This window comes from Kryptolebias marmoratus, linkage group LG7, assembly GCF_001649575.2.
Source record: "Kryptolebias marmoratus isolate JLee-2015 linkage group LG7, ASM164957v2, whole genome shotgun sequence".
Classification (NCBI taxonomy): domain Eukaryota; kingdom Metazoa; phylum Chordata; class Actinopteri; order Cyprinodontiformes; family Rivulidae; genus Kryptolebias; species Kryptolebias marmoratus.
In genome coordinates, this window is record NC_051436.1 from 1549053 (window position 1) to 1563650 (window position 14598).

At 43.8% G+C, this 14598-nt stretch overlaps 2 protein-coding genes across 3 annotated transcripts in view; both read left to right on the forward strand.

Annotated features, from left to right (window-relative positions):
* Positions 1-2658, forward strand: part of LOC108249729 (myelin-oligodendrocyte glycoprotein-like) — a 10076-nt gene extending 7418 nt beyond the window's left edge. The window contains exons 1-4 of one of the 2 annotated variants that reach the window (XM_037976500.1): positions 778-906; positions 1187-1555; positions 2112-2201; positions 2301-2633. In XM_037976500.1, coding sequence (XP_037832428.1) covers positions 888-906; positions 1187-1555; positions 2112-2201; positions 2301-2386 — 564 coding nt within the window. In that variant the 5' untranslated portion in view covers positions 778-887 and the 3' untranslated portion in view covers positions 2387-2633. Of the gene's footprint in view, positions 1-777; positions 907-1186; positions 1556-2111; positions 2202-2300 lie in introns of those variants that run through there. The other variant, XM_037976499.1, reaches the window with a different exon arrangement.
* Positions 2659-3700: 1042 nt separating this feature from the next.
* Positions 3701-14598, forward strand: part of LOC108249741 (endophilin-A1-like) — a 16377-nt gene continuing 5479 nt past the window's right edge. Inside the window, exon 1 of the mRNA XM_017439310.3 lies at positions 3701-4004. Coding sequence (XP_017294799.1) covers positions 3960-4004 — 45 coding nt within the window. The 5' untranslated portion in view covers positions 3701-3959. The remainder of the gene's footprint in view (positions 4005-14598) is intronic.

A 14598-nucleotide genomic window follows, 5' to 3' on the forward strand; every position in this document is an offset into this window, starting at 1 on the left:
TATGCTCCTGTGTTTCTGAGTAAACATAGGGTCAAAGTCTTTTTTTTTAGCTCATCCTTCCTATTGTGTCTTTCTCTTCCAAACTGCAAAAGGTAGCGCGAGTGTCTTGCGAATGACCTGAACTCCTGTTCAACCCATGTCTGTAACGTATGTCCTTCTCCTGAACAGAGTGTTCTTAACTGTATTTTCGTTCTGCACTGCATTTCTGATGTTGTGTGTGAATGACAATAAAGCTGATTCTGATTCTGATTCTGATTCTGATTCTGATTTTTCCTGAACTTAAACTCAGTTTTTCACTCATGTGTTTCAGATTTCCTCTCTGCTGCGACTCTTAATGCTTTTAAAACTCCTGTTTTTAAATAAATAACCTCACGCAGGTCCGGTCAGTACGGCTCTGATGACATCATTTATTTTTTACTTTTCAAACATTTCAACGAAACATGAAGGTTTTCAGAGAATAACTGAAGAAAGCTGAAGCAGCAGCTTTTAAAACTAGAAACCTCGTCATTTAAAACATATAAAACACAACAGAATTATTGCAGAGAAATAGAAAGGTTTCATTTAAAGTGGTATTTCAGATCTTTTAAAGAGAGGTTCTGTGGAAATGTAATTAATATTTTTTTTTTTTCATATCAGTGAACTTTTATTTTGGAAAAGCAGCTCATGTGACGAGTTATTCAGGTCAAAAACTTCCCTAAAAGTTGTTTTTCTGTCTTCTTCCTGTCCTGAAACAATAAAACATTTCATCATATCTGCAGGTTTGTTTGAGGAAAACAAGTTTGGACACATCGAGCCTCGGCCGTGTGATTACCGGGTTAACCACGCTGTTTGTTTCAACATCTTTATTTAGTTTTTATTTGTTTGTTGTGCCGTCAGTGGAAATAACAATGACTCAACAAAAAACAGGTAAACTTCTGAAACAAAACTTTAGATTGAAGACTAATATGTTTGTCTCACAGAAACTCCAGACCGTGTGTTCGTTTATTTGTCTGTTAGCAAAATATCTCATTAAGCACCGGAGATAATTCCTGTCTGTTCATCAACACAACTCAAGATGGCCGCCACAGCTAATCAACCTCGGGCGACATGCATTCCTTTAAGGAACAATTTTAGCCCAAAATGTTGAATCTTAAAACTAAAGTTTTGTTCGGTCCGACTCAGAAGTTCTCATCTCACCTGTTTCCAGGTCGGTACCACCTGATTGGTTCCTCTGAGCCGATCGTCGCGGCTCCTGGTGATGATGTCATCCTGCCGTGCCGCGTGGACCCTGATTGGGACGCAGTGGAGAAGACTGTGGAGTGGTCCAAACCGGACCTGGAGGTGGACCCTTCAGACAGGCAGAAGGGCGTGGAGTACGTCTTCCTGTACCGCTTCCAGAGAGAGGACCGGGACACGATGGTGGCGGCCTACATCGAGAGGACGTCCCTGTCCTCTGAGGGACTGAAGCACGGAGACGTGTCCCTGAGGATCAGGAACGTGACGCTCAAAGACAGCGGCAGGTTCCGATGTTTCATCCCGACCCTGAGGACGGACGCAGAAGTTCGGCTGGTTGTTGGTGAGTAAACGGGTCCAAACCGGAGGTTCTGGTTGTTTTTAGTTTTTATTCTGGGTCATGAAGACGTGATGTTTGTCTGTCGGGACGAGACGGAAATCTGAGTCCACAAAACGAGACGAGTCACAAACTGACCTGCTGACCTTCCAACTTCTCATTAAAGCTGAGAGACCTTCCTGGACCTGATGATGGAAGACGTCTCTGTCCTCTGTGGACCGGACCGGACCTCACCCGTCCGGTCCGGTCCGGTCCACCTGCCCCTCAAAGTTCGATCGACTCTTTTCCTCTCATCTCCAACAAAAAAACTCGAGGTTCAGACTCAAAAGATCGGCATCAAGTTGGTTCTGTTTTCATACATCACAGAGGCTCTTCCTCTCAGCACGTAGCTGCAGAGCTCAGGCTGGCTGACGTGGCCGCGTGGTCCTAGTGCCTGACCCGTTTGAACTGCTGCCACACGATTGTTTTTTACTTTGAGGTGAAACTTGTTTTATTCCTGTAGGATCTCATTAAACTCTAAATAATCATCGTTTGATGAAGGATTTTAACTTTTATGTTTCAGACCCAAACTTTCTCACCACAACAACTGGAACTCCGGCGTTTAACAGAAATCTGATCACCCGAAAGCCTCGGAATGAGTCGGACTCTAACGGTGAGTCAGCAGGAGAAAATCAGACTCATTTATTAACCCGAACGTTTCTGTCTTCGTGCAGATTTTTCTGATTTCTGATTAAATTTGTTTTTGTTTCAGGTCGCCGGTCCAGGCTCCATGTTTGTGTCGTACCTGTCATCGTCTTCTTCTTCTTGGCCGTCTGTGCTTCTACTTTGAGATTCTAGCAAGTCTTTACATCCTTTTAGCTAGATTTTTATTTGTTTTTTTTTTCTTCAGCTGTCTTTCAGCTGTCGTTCAGCTGATGTTCAGCCTCTGTATTCCTGTCACAGTTGGAGCTGTGATGTTTCCTCTGACCACAGGGGGGCAGCAGAGACGCACCGTCCGCTTCATCACGGTGCGTTCAGGTCAACTGGGATTTCAGACACTTCATTCTCAGAAAAGATCAAGTTTGGGGATTTTAAATAAATCAAACTTTACATTTTAAAATATATAAAAGACAAAACTTCTTATATAATAAAACTGAACAACAAAAGAGTTATTAAAAAACAAAAAGACACTCCTATCAGTTATTTTAATTTATTTACAGTAAAAACCTGATAAATAAAGTTTTGCGACATAAACCTATAAATATTTCAAATAAAATGTTTTTAATAATGTTTCTCTCTCAGTTGAAGTTTCTTCAGGTGTGATTTTTTTTTATCACATATTAAATTTCCCAGCTGCATTTGAACGCCTCATCGCCCCCCTGGAGCTGTCCGTGGTTCTGAAACCGTCAGACTCCGGGTTTATTTTCTCCGGATGGGTTTTCCTCACCTGAAGGCAGCAGCGCCACTGCCAGCTTTGGTCACGTGACCACACCTCTCGTCGGTTTTGTCCAAAAAACAGCAGCTGGGAGACAAACGTCTGGCTCGTGCTCACGGTGGAGAGACGCGGGGTGGCGCGTGAATGCTGGATGACGGCGTGTTCACGTGACAGGACCCGTTCAGTTCCCGCCCTGACGAAGGTCGTCTGTTAGACAGATTGAGGCTCTGATGGAAATAAAACTGACGTTCAGGTGAGGCCAAAACCTGAGGTAGATTCTAATCTGTGATGTCATGACGTTTGAACCGTCTCACAGCTGACGATGACGTCAGAGATTAGATTCTGAGTGTGTCTGCACGAGCCTCTAATAAATATTCATATAGTCATCAATAAAACAGAAACTTTAAAAAGCAGAAACAGACACGTGACCCCAAACAGGAAGAAGATGAATGAATGAATAGATTGATGGGTGGATGAATGAATTCATGAATGAATGAATGAACAAATAGATAGATAGATGAGTGGATGGATTTATAAATGAGTATTTAATCTCACTGTATTTAAACTTTTTAAAGGTTTAACAGTAAAAGTGTGTGTAAATTAAAACGTAATGACGTCATGCCGTAGGTGTGTTTTTCAGTCAGAGTGATGCATCTCTTCCTGTTTTGACCTTTGTAAACGGAGTTTTTGAGGATCTTTGTACTTTTTGTTCCTTTTGCCTTCAGTTCCGCCGCAGAGCCGCGGCTCGGGTGACCCATCTCTCTGTTAGACGATCTTCGGCGCCTCTTTTCTCTCGCAGACTGAAAATAGATCCAGCTGGGTTCTTGGTTCGGCTCGGTTCGGTCCGTTTTGTTCCTCCGGTTTCAGGATCCACCGGTTCGCTGAGGGACTTGCCGCCGTGTTTCGGGGCTCGGTTCGGTCCAAATTAAGCCAACGATCTGCCCGAATCTTTATTGAAATCCTGTTGATTTGTCAGCCTCCGGAGCCGAGGAAAGGATGTCTGTCGCGGGGTTGAAGAAGCAGTTCCATAAAGCCACCCAGGTAAGAAAAAACACATTTAGCTTCATCTGTTGCATCACCTAGTTTGTTTCGGAGCTTTTAGGGTCTAATTTAAACAGTAATTAGGCTTTAAAAGCGTCTGTCTTCGATTAAACCGTTAAATCGTCAGGTAAACATCGTGTTTCCTGTTGCTTTTTCTCATCCAAACGGTTTAATTTGTCTTAAAATGTTGCTTTCAATCATAAATATTGGTTTTGGGGTCGCATTCATGTGGAGAATCTCGGTTTTCGGTGTTTATTTTGTCAGGTTTGACACATTTGGAGCTTAATTGGTGGTGAAACGGGAGCCACGGTTCGATATTTCGGTTTTTTCTCGCGATGTTTTGGTGATAAACGAAGTGAACCCCTCTGTAGCTTCAGGTGGGATGTTATGTAACAGCTCATGAGCTGGAAGTCTGCACAGCTGATTGGCTGCTGCTTCAAGCAACAGGGAATTCCCTCCATCACCCCTCATCTTCATCACGCTCTCATCTTCATCACCCGCTCATCTTCACCACCCGCTCATCTTCATCACCAGCTCATCTTCATCAACCCTCCATCATCATCACCCTCTCATCTTCTTCCTCTCTGCAGAAACTCCTCCATCTCTCCATCTTTCTTTCCTCACATCCATCGTTCTCCTGCCAGGTCTTCTTCCTCCCATCCCTTCTTCTTCTTCTTCTTCTTCTTCTTCTTCTTCTTCTTCTTCTCTGTTTCTCCATCAGTCCATCTTTGGACGCCCACTGAAGGAATGCATATCGCCGAGAAAAGATGGCGTTGTTGCCGTTTTGGTGGAACCTTTAAACTGACATTAAGCAGGAAATCATCCATGATGAAGACGACTCTCAGCTACAACCACTCCAAGCTTCAGCTCAGTATCTGTAAAACTATCGGTTTTGTTTGTTTAAGGTCGGTTTGCTGTGTTTAAATTTATTCTCGTCTTTTAGACTTTTTAAACACATTAAACTTTTAAAAGTGTAAATTTCCCTCCATCCTCCTGTTTTCATCCCTCCATCCTCCTGCATTCATCCCTCCATCCTCCTGTTTTCATCCCTCCATCCTCCTGTTTTCATCCCTCCATCCTCCTGTTTTCATCCCTCCATCCTCCTGTTTTCATCCCTCCATCCTCTTGCATTCATCCCTCCATCCTCCTGCATTCATCCCTCCATCTTGTTTTGAAGCTGCTCTTACATTCATGCATTCTTCTCTTTTTTAGCCCTTCAGGCGTCTCGTCTTTCATCCTTCCTCTCTACTTCCTGGTTTGTTTGTGTTTTTTTGTAGTTTTTTTTCTGTCCTGCAGCATCTTTCCAGAACCCGTCTTTGTTTCGGTCCGAACAGAACGACCCGTCACAGAACGGACCAGAACATCAGCTCTGTTTGACTCGTTGCTCGTTCAGGGACACGGACGGAGACGTGGCGTCCTCCGGGTCCGTCCTCGTCCCGTTGACACCTGCTGGACTCAGACTTTAAGACGTTTACACAGAAATCTGCCTCCATCGTTCTGTGTTGTCCTGATAAAGGAACGCTGACCTTTGACCTTTAGCTAATGAGGCTGCAGCTGCCGGTTTGAAAGTCAAAGTTCAGGAACCGGTCCTGCATGAAGCAGTTACAGGTGACGTTTCCATGACGACCTGATCGGATGAAATGTTTAAACTTCCTCTTCATCCTAGAATTGAAAGTTTTCTGAGCGTTTCACGTTCCGCCATGAAGCCAGGAAATACCAGGATGTTGGTGTCGGGTCGAACCGACGCCTCAGTTCTGACTGAAACAATAAAAACACTTTTATTCATTTCAATTATAATCATTTTTATGTTTCTCTGATCAGTTAGCTGTGGCAGCCATCTTGAACTGCACTGATTTATTCAGCCGTAGACGTTCGTTCAATGATTTCCTTTTATCGTTTTATTAAAAGGCTAAATTAAGACGAGCCGAGCAGATATCTGTTGTTTCAGGTATGAGATCATTTTATTAGTTTATTGGTTTGTCACAGAAATCTAAGCTTTAAAAACAAACCTTTTCAGACTAAAACACCAACAGATGCTTCAGTCTGACATTCCTGCAGACTCCAGACCAGCGTCAGCTCTGAGATTAGAGCCAAACAGGAAGCAGGAAGTGGCGTTAATCTGCGTCACCGCCTGGTTTCTGTCCTTCTGTCGTCGGGACTCGTTCCCGCTCGTTTGGAGCGTCGATAAAGAGAGGAGATGATGATTATTGATCCCTGAGGGGAAACTGGGTCGCTGCAGCAGAACGGGACATAAAACATCTGCTGTCAGCTGCTGACAGGTTACACTTTAATGCTTCTCATTAAGGAGGAATGTCTGTTTTACTAATGAAGCTGAAGTTTTTATCTTTTCTTAGTTTGGATAAAATCACCAACATTTCTGACTTTTTATTAGACTCTAAAGAAGTGAATCTTTCTGGAGAAGCATGAATTTAAAGTTGATTTAGTAGAAAAAGGTCAAATCCTTTGATTCCAGAGCTGGGATTCCTTTTCCAGACCGACTGATCCGTGTTCCGTGCAGCAGGTTGGGAATGTTGGAAATGAAAGAGCTGCTCTGTCACTGCGTGATGATTTAAAGACCTGCGTCGCTGCGGAGCAGGAATCACATGTTTGATGTGAGGTGAGATGAGATGAGAAGGAGGGGAGGAAGAGGAGGGGGAGGAGGGGGGTCACCAGAAATAGATCTGTGAATCAACAGCAGACGTTGTCAGAAAGAACGTGGGCGCCACGAGATGTCACCGATTGGTAACCAGGAGAGACCGACTCTGGAGCCGTGCTTCAGACCTGACTCACTGATGATGGTGATGATGGTGATGATGGTGATGGTGGTGGTGATGATGGTGATGATGATGATGATGGTGATGATGGTGATGATGATGATGGTGGTGATGATGGTGATGATGATGGTGGTGGTGGTGATGATGATGGTGGTGGTGATGATGATGATGATGATGGTGATGATGATGGTGATGATGGTGATGATGGTGATGGTGGTGGTGATGATGGTGATGATGATGGTGATGATGGTGATGGTGATCCTGCAGATGTTGGCAGCTGGGATCTTCCTCATGGTGGTGCGAACATCCTGAGGCAGCGGGGGGGGGGGCTGAGGGGCTGAGGTCACAGACTGATGACCATCAGTTAGCATAGATGCTAACTTAACACTGAAATCTCCATAGAGAAGCTAACCTGATTAGCATCGTGTTTATCTCATTTCACAGACAGCTGCAACATGTTTCTACGACAGGAAGCTACGGCAACTCCACAGGGTCAAACAGCGCATTTAGGCTCCAAAGCTTCTCTGAGGGACAGTCTGAGGACAGACTGAGGGACAGACTGAGGGACAGACTGTGGGACAGACTGTGGGACAGACTGTGGGACAGACTGAGGGACAGACTGAGGGACAGACTGAGGGACAGACTGAGGGACAGACTGAGGGACAGACTGAGGGACAGACGTCTGAGTCTTTTCATGTTTTCTGGTCAGTTTAAGTCTTAAAGCCGTAGATGTGGACCAGTGATCGTCTCTGTTTGGACAAACAGGCAGAAAAACAGTTGATCGTCTGAAACGGCCTTCAAAATAAAAGCCCGGCTCCAGACACATGAATGTTTGTATTTAAAGTCAGTGAATCTGAGACTAAAACCTCTCTGTGGGTCAGAACCGGGTCAGAACCGGAGAGCAGACTGTTTGGCCCCGGCGCCGCAGACCAACATGGCCGACAGCGGGAACAGGAAACGTGACACCTGGGGACGACTGTCTGAATGCAACATGAGGAGCAGAGAACGGAGCAACGCCCAGCTGGAGAAACATTAAAGAAAGATGAAGAAGAAGAGGAAGAGGAGGGAGTGGGACCGGGACTTTTATTTTGTAGGTCCTGCTTTTTATTCCTAAATGTGACGATTTCTGAGAGAAAAACTTTCAAATGTTGACCAAAAAAAAGTCAAAACCATCGATGAGCGTCGAGGCTTTTCTTATTTAGATAAAATTAATAATCTGATCAGAATTAATATTTACTTTAAGCTTCTGTGAGGCTTTTAATGTGAAATGTTTGCACAGGAAGTGTTGAGTTCAAACACAAATTGGATGATATTTTTACACAACATGAAAACTTCTGATCTGAATCTGATCCAGTTTTCTCAGTTTTTACCAGGAAGTAGTTTTTAAACATTTAAAAACCTTTTAGTTAAAATAAATTCAGGTTTGATTGTTTTTGGTCGGTTCTGATCCGAAGTTTCTGACTGTAAAGAAAACTTTAAAAAATAAAGGCTGTTCTCACAGATGCAGATCTGCTTCAGGAGAGAAGAAAGCTGCGATTATTAGATGATTAATAATCTGTAACTAAAAATCACTTTCAGACATTTATTTTAGTTAAAGTTGCATAAATCTGAACTCTGGTTTTATTTGTTCTTTAACAATTAATGAAACTAATGTTTGATAAAACAAAATGTTTAACATTTTAATGGCTTCTTATAAAATCAGCAGATCAAACTAAAGTTTTAAACTAAAGTTTTATTTTAATAAACAGTTTCATAAACAGTGAGGCAATCAGAGCTGAGTCTGTTTTTATAACAACAGTAATATTATTTTAATTATTATTATTAATACAGTTAATTATTGATGCCTTTCAGAACATTCAGGACTAAAAACAAAAACAATTTAATTTAAATTAAAGATGTTTTTTTTGTTTTTCTTTGTTTCTTTGCTTCCTTTTTGCACCTTCCAGGTGAAAGTTTGAACGAGGGTCTGTTTGCCCTCAGAGGGTGTGATGAGGATGACTCTCAGCTGCCACCACTATCTGAGTTGGCTGTGGCGGCCATCTTGAATCAGGTTGACTCCAGAAGTTAATCAGATTCCTGCCTGAGAGTTTCATTAGAATCCGTCTGACGGGTCATGAGATATTTCGCTAACAGACAAACGTTCACACTGTTACATGATCGCCCATCTTTCCTGCCGGACAGTAATGAGAAATAAATCGTTCCCCTCTCTGTTCGAGGGACAGTGTTGTCGTGGCAACCACACCCATACAAACAGAAACCAGGCGTCATGCCAACACACACACACACACACACACACACTCTCACTCACACACACACACACACACACACACACCCTCACACACACACACACACACACACACACACACACACACCCTCGGAGCCCAGGCTGCTTTCTGACCCAATCAGTCAATAATTAATGACGGCGGAGGGAAAACCTGAGCGTCTGCTTTAGTCCCGCCTCCCTGTGGTATCAGGTGACCTTTGACCCCAGCTGCAGGCTGGTGGAGGTCTGAGGGTATTTATCACATCCAACAGGATATAGTTCTAATATCTGATTATTTAACACAATAAAAGCTCGTACCGTCAGTACTCTCTGTTTAGGAGTTTGTGACTTTAAAAATGAAGTTAACAAAATAAAAGTTTTTACTGATTTTTATCTTTTGATCTCAGTTGTTTATATAAATACTCAACAAACCAGGAGGCAGCTACCGTTAACTTTAATTAAAGACTGATCAGAAGTTTTTTTTACTAACAAACCAAACGTTAGTTTTATAAATAACTTCTTAAAAATCTGATTCCTTCTTTCAGTAAACAGTTTTATGTTGAAAAACGACAAAGTTTGAGCTGTCGTTGAGTAGGAAGTGTGGAGTATGACTCTCAGCTACTACCACACCGACTTTTCTTTGCTTCCATCCATCCTTATGATGCCTAAAGTTGCTCAGCTGTGGCGGCCATCTTGAATCAGGTTACCTCCAAGGTAAAACCAGTCAGGAGCCAAACTGAGACGAGCTCGAGGCAGGTCGGGGTTTTCTCCAGGAGTAACCCCAAACGGGTTCAAAGTTCCTGCAGCTCACACCAGAGAACGTCTCCAAGTGTCTGAGCTCAGTGAGCTCTGACTTCATCAAAGAGGACAAACTGAGAATGACGGATGGATGGAGGGATGGATGGACCAACACCCAGCTCCATCTTGTTGGTGAAAGTCACATTTCCAACCAACATGTCCTCACTGATCGTCAGCTGAGTGTAATCAGAGTTCCTCTGGCTGTGCGAAAGCTAACACACACAGTAGTTCCTTATAACCGCTCCCCGCAGGGACTGATAGTCCCTGTTCCCTCAGAGAGTCCTCAGAACTGGTCCAAAAACACCTAACACCTGGTGTTTGAGGTACTGATCCAACAGTTCTGGAGCTGGTTGCACCTAAACGACGCGGTTTGGTTTAGGTTTAAGTTTACTTAGTTAGGGTTTGGAAACCAAAGGTCAGAGGTCATGTTCTGCCCAACTGGAGTTAGTTCTGTTTCCTCTCAGCCAATAAAGTTAAGTTTAGTCTCTTGTAGCAGAAACCTAAACTTTCTGTAGAAAGCCTCGACCCGTGTGAATCAGAACTTAAAGGTTTAAAATGTTTTAAGGCTCAGAAAGCAGCTGCTGTTTGTTTGCTTTAATAATTCATGAAGGAAGTCTGTGAGGTGTTGGAGCTGCTGCACTGCAGCTGCTCACAAGCTTCCAGCCTGGAAACTACCCAGGTGTCCGGAGAATCCAAATCTGTCTGCAGGAGCTGAGGTTCTGAGGTTCTGAGGTTCGGATCCATCCCTGGGAGGGTCTTCTGCCTCTTAGTTTCTGCCTCAGTTCTCCTCTTTTATCTTTCCACTCCGCCTTAAACTTCTAAGACTTCTGGTTCAGGTTCTGGTTCAAGTTCTGTTCAGGTTCTGTTCAGGTTAGTTACAGAGAAACAAAGTGAAGTCCTCTGAAGGCGTCCCCGGTGAGGACCTCTGCCTGTCCCACCTGTCCTTGGGGGGGGACAGATCTGGACTTTGGAGCCAGAACCTCGCGGTCTCGTCTGAAAATGTGAAGCTTCGGTTTTTCTTCCTGTCTGTCGTTCTGCGTTCCTGTTCTGCTCCTCGGGGAGAACCTGGGATCCAGAACCGATGTTAGCCCGTGTGGAGGTCATTTCCTGTCCTGAGTCTTCATCATCATCATCGTCAACATCCTCCTCCCGTCTCCGCAGCGTCTTTAATCTTCTCCGAGATGGTTTGAAGTTTATGAGCACTTTGGCTGATTGCTACGGTTAGCGGTGGCAGCCATCTTGAATTGGCTTGACTCCAAACGTTAATCAGTTGCAGATGTGCAGCCAGTGGTTACTTCCTGAGAGATTCATCCTCTGGTTCAGGAGATATTTTACTAACATGGTCGCCACAGCTTGATGAACTATTCGAAGGCTCTGATTTATGGAAGTCCTTCATGAATTCTGATGTTGTGATAATAAAACCTCGATATGTTGTGCAGCTAATATATTGTCTCTGATTTTTGCCTTTTGGACGTTGTAGTTGAATACATACGTGTAAAATAACTGATCATTATTAATGCAGCTTCATGTCTGAGTGTAAACATTGAATCTGATTCGTCCGCAGTCAGACAGCTGAAATAACTCCTGCTTGTAGTTTTAGCATCACTGTTGTGTCTTTGTTGGTTTCGAGTGTGGGATCTGCCATCTGCAGTCTGAGCGCTTCAGAAAGGAAATAAATAAGAACCATTAATCATCGCAGCGTATTTTCATCCAGGATGGCTCATAATTCTGAATATTACACCCCGAGGTCCAAGTGTTGCTGATCGAAAGGATGAGAGAAATATTTCTGTCTGTGTTTGATTCAGTTTTACACAACAAATAAAACCGTCTAACTGGGTCTGATTCTCTGCAGAGTAAATCAGCTGATCCTCCTCCTCCTCCTCCTCCTCTTCCTCCTCCTCTTCCTCCTCCTCCTCCTCCGTCCCCCGTCCCCGCGGCGAGGCAGCTGTCCCCGGCCATCATTACTTGCGTTGACTCGGTCACAGATGTTCATCCAATGATTAGTTTCAGGTTTGTGATATTTTGCTAACAGACAGGAAGACATCAGCGCCTCTTCCTCTCAGCAGAGCTGGAGGAGGAAGAGAGCGTCTCTGCAGTGTGGATGAGTCTGTCCTTCGGGCCCCGCGGGGCCTGAAGCTGAGCCCAGCAGCCCCAGAACCTCCCGGTACCAGAAGGAAACCAGTTTAACCTGAAGGGAACAGATGTGATACCTTGAACTGTGGTACATTGTTGTACATTTAAAGATGCACAAAAAAAGCCTTTTTTTGCATTTTAGGGGTCAAAACATTTTCTTATGGTGTAAAATTTGACCACATCCGTTCCTGGAGCAACAAACCACTGTACCTTTTAGATTCATTCTTGTACCTGGATTGTTTTAGTGTTTCCAGATGTTTTGGTCCAGATCTGATGAGGTGAAGGTCTTCATCGTCTTCATCAGCCTGTAGCTGTAGCTGTAGCTCAGTCTCAGAGGTTTTATAGAAAAATAAAACCGTCACTCTTTGATTGAACGGTCCCAACTGTCCCTCAGTCCCATCTTGTTCTCTGTCTCAGACGGCGTCTGGTTGTTCTGGCAGCCGTTCGGGTTCATTGATGGACCGGTTCTGGCTGCCAGACGCTCCTCTTCCTCACGGCCTCATTCAGGGCTGTCTGCTCCACCTGCTGCCGGAGAACCCCGACTCCTGCAGCTGTTTGCTGCCACAGCCGTGTAATTACGCTTATTTCTCTCCGGGCCTCAACCAGGGGTGAGTCAGCAGAAAGACGGGAGACAAAAGAGGAGAAATTAGTGGACTGAGGACTGAGGACAGAGGACGGAGGAGAGGAGGAAGGACGGAGGAGGGAGGACTGAGGAGGGAGGACAGGATAGAGGACAGCAGAGTAGGAGGACAGACGGGGTTTGCTGGTGTCTCAGTGGTCTCGGGGTGGTTGGTTTGAGTCTCTGCTGGGTGATGTGGGTGATTTGGGGGAGTCAGCAGGTTGGATCTGTTTTGGTCCTAAATGATCATCAGAACTGGATCCAGCGGGTCAGAGGTGAACAGAACCTGGTGGTTCTGGAAGCTTCAAGCTGGACGTTTTCTTATTCCTGCCTCAGTTACTGTGATCAGGTTTTATCCTGTCTGTTAGCAAAATATCTGAACCAATCATTCTGTCTACAACTGAAGACAATTTGGAATCAACCCAATTCAAGATGGCCGCCATTAGTGGTTCAGGAGATATTTTGCTAACAGACAATAAGAACTGATGCCAGCAGGTGACGTCAGTCTTCAGCTCCTGGTGTTAGTTAAATATCTGTTGAGTTTAAACCTGCTCTGTTTCCTACAATCAGTTGGCTGTGGCAGCCATCTTTGATTGTGGCTTAAATCTTAAAAACATTAATCAGACGTTCCTCTGAGTTAGAAGGAAATAAAAATAAAATAATCTCAGGTAAAGTGTAGAAGAAGAAAACAGAAAGGAGTTATGTAACAGAGCTCAGTGTAACCAGGACCACCAGAGGGTGTGTGTGTGTGTGTGTGTGTGTGTGTGTGTGTGCGTGTCCTGGAAACATGAGAGGATGCTAACACATCCTTGTCTCCATGGTAACTGCATCATCCTCCCATCTGTGAGTCCTTCACACTTTTCCCTCCTGTCGTGTTTTTACGTTGTTTTAAATCTTATTGTTTATTTTATGAGGTTGTTTATGTTTACCTGTAGTGTCCTCAGTGAGACGTGTCCTCAGTGAGACGTGTCCTCAGTGAGACGTGTCCTCAGTGAGACAGGTGGTGTTAGAAACACCTGTTCCTCTTTACGTTCACATGACTTTGATGAAGACGAGCACACTCGTGTTTCACACGTTTATCTTTCCTGAACAAACCTCTCACTTTTCATTACGGCTGCATCGTTTATACTCAACCCAATTCAAGATGGCCGCCACAGCCAGCTGACCTTAGAAACCTGGCTATACCTGTCAGTTTTACAGACACTGAGAGTAGCTGAGAGTCATCCCCAACACACTCTGAGCACAGCAGCTCTGATTAAAACCCTGGTATCAGTGGTTCTTTAGTCTGTTAGTAAAATATCTGGCGTGTCAGTGTTTGTCTGATGGCTGCAGTTTTCTGTAAACTCACTGAAGCAGCAGATCAGGAGTCAGAGGAAAAGCTTCATGTTTGATTTCTGTTCATCGTTTTCTGAGCATGGGTGGATAAAAACAAATGGCTGTGGGTCTCTGAGGCTCAGACATCTGAGTTCAGGTTGTTACAAAACAAATAAAACATTTAAAAAAGAAATAAATTCTGCTCCTCTGCAGAGAAAACAAAGGATCTGTCTCAGATTCGAACATTTACAAACTAAAAACTGTTTCAATCAGTTTTAGTTACTGAAAATAAAAATAAAGAGTTTAACTGAAGCACATTAAAACAAGTTTAATAAAATAAACACAAATCCGAGCTGCAGAAAGAAACTGTTTGTTTTCATTGTTAAATCTTTTCACTCATTTTCATATTTCTTGGAGGCCAACATTAAACTCATCCTTGACTCAGTTCACTCGAATCTAATAATACTGGGATTATAATTATATTTTTATTATTTAATAATTCAAATAATTGAGTGGCTGGTTGATAGATTTGATGATTAAATGGTTGGTTGGATTAATGATGGATTGATTGGCTGGTTGAATTATTGAATGATTTATTTTGTTAGTTGGTTAATTGTTTGGTTGGTTGGATGGTTGGTTGGTTGGTTGGTTGGATGGTTGGTTGGTTGGTTGGGTGGTTGGTTGGATGGTTGG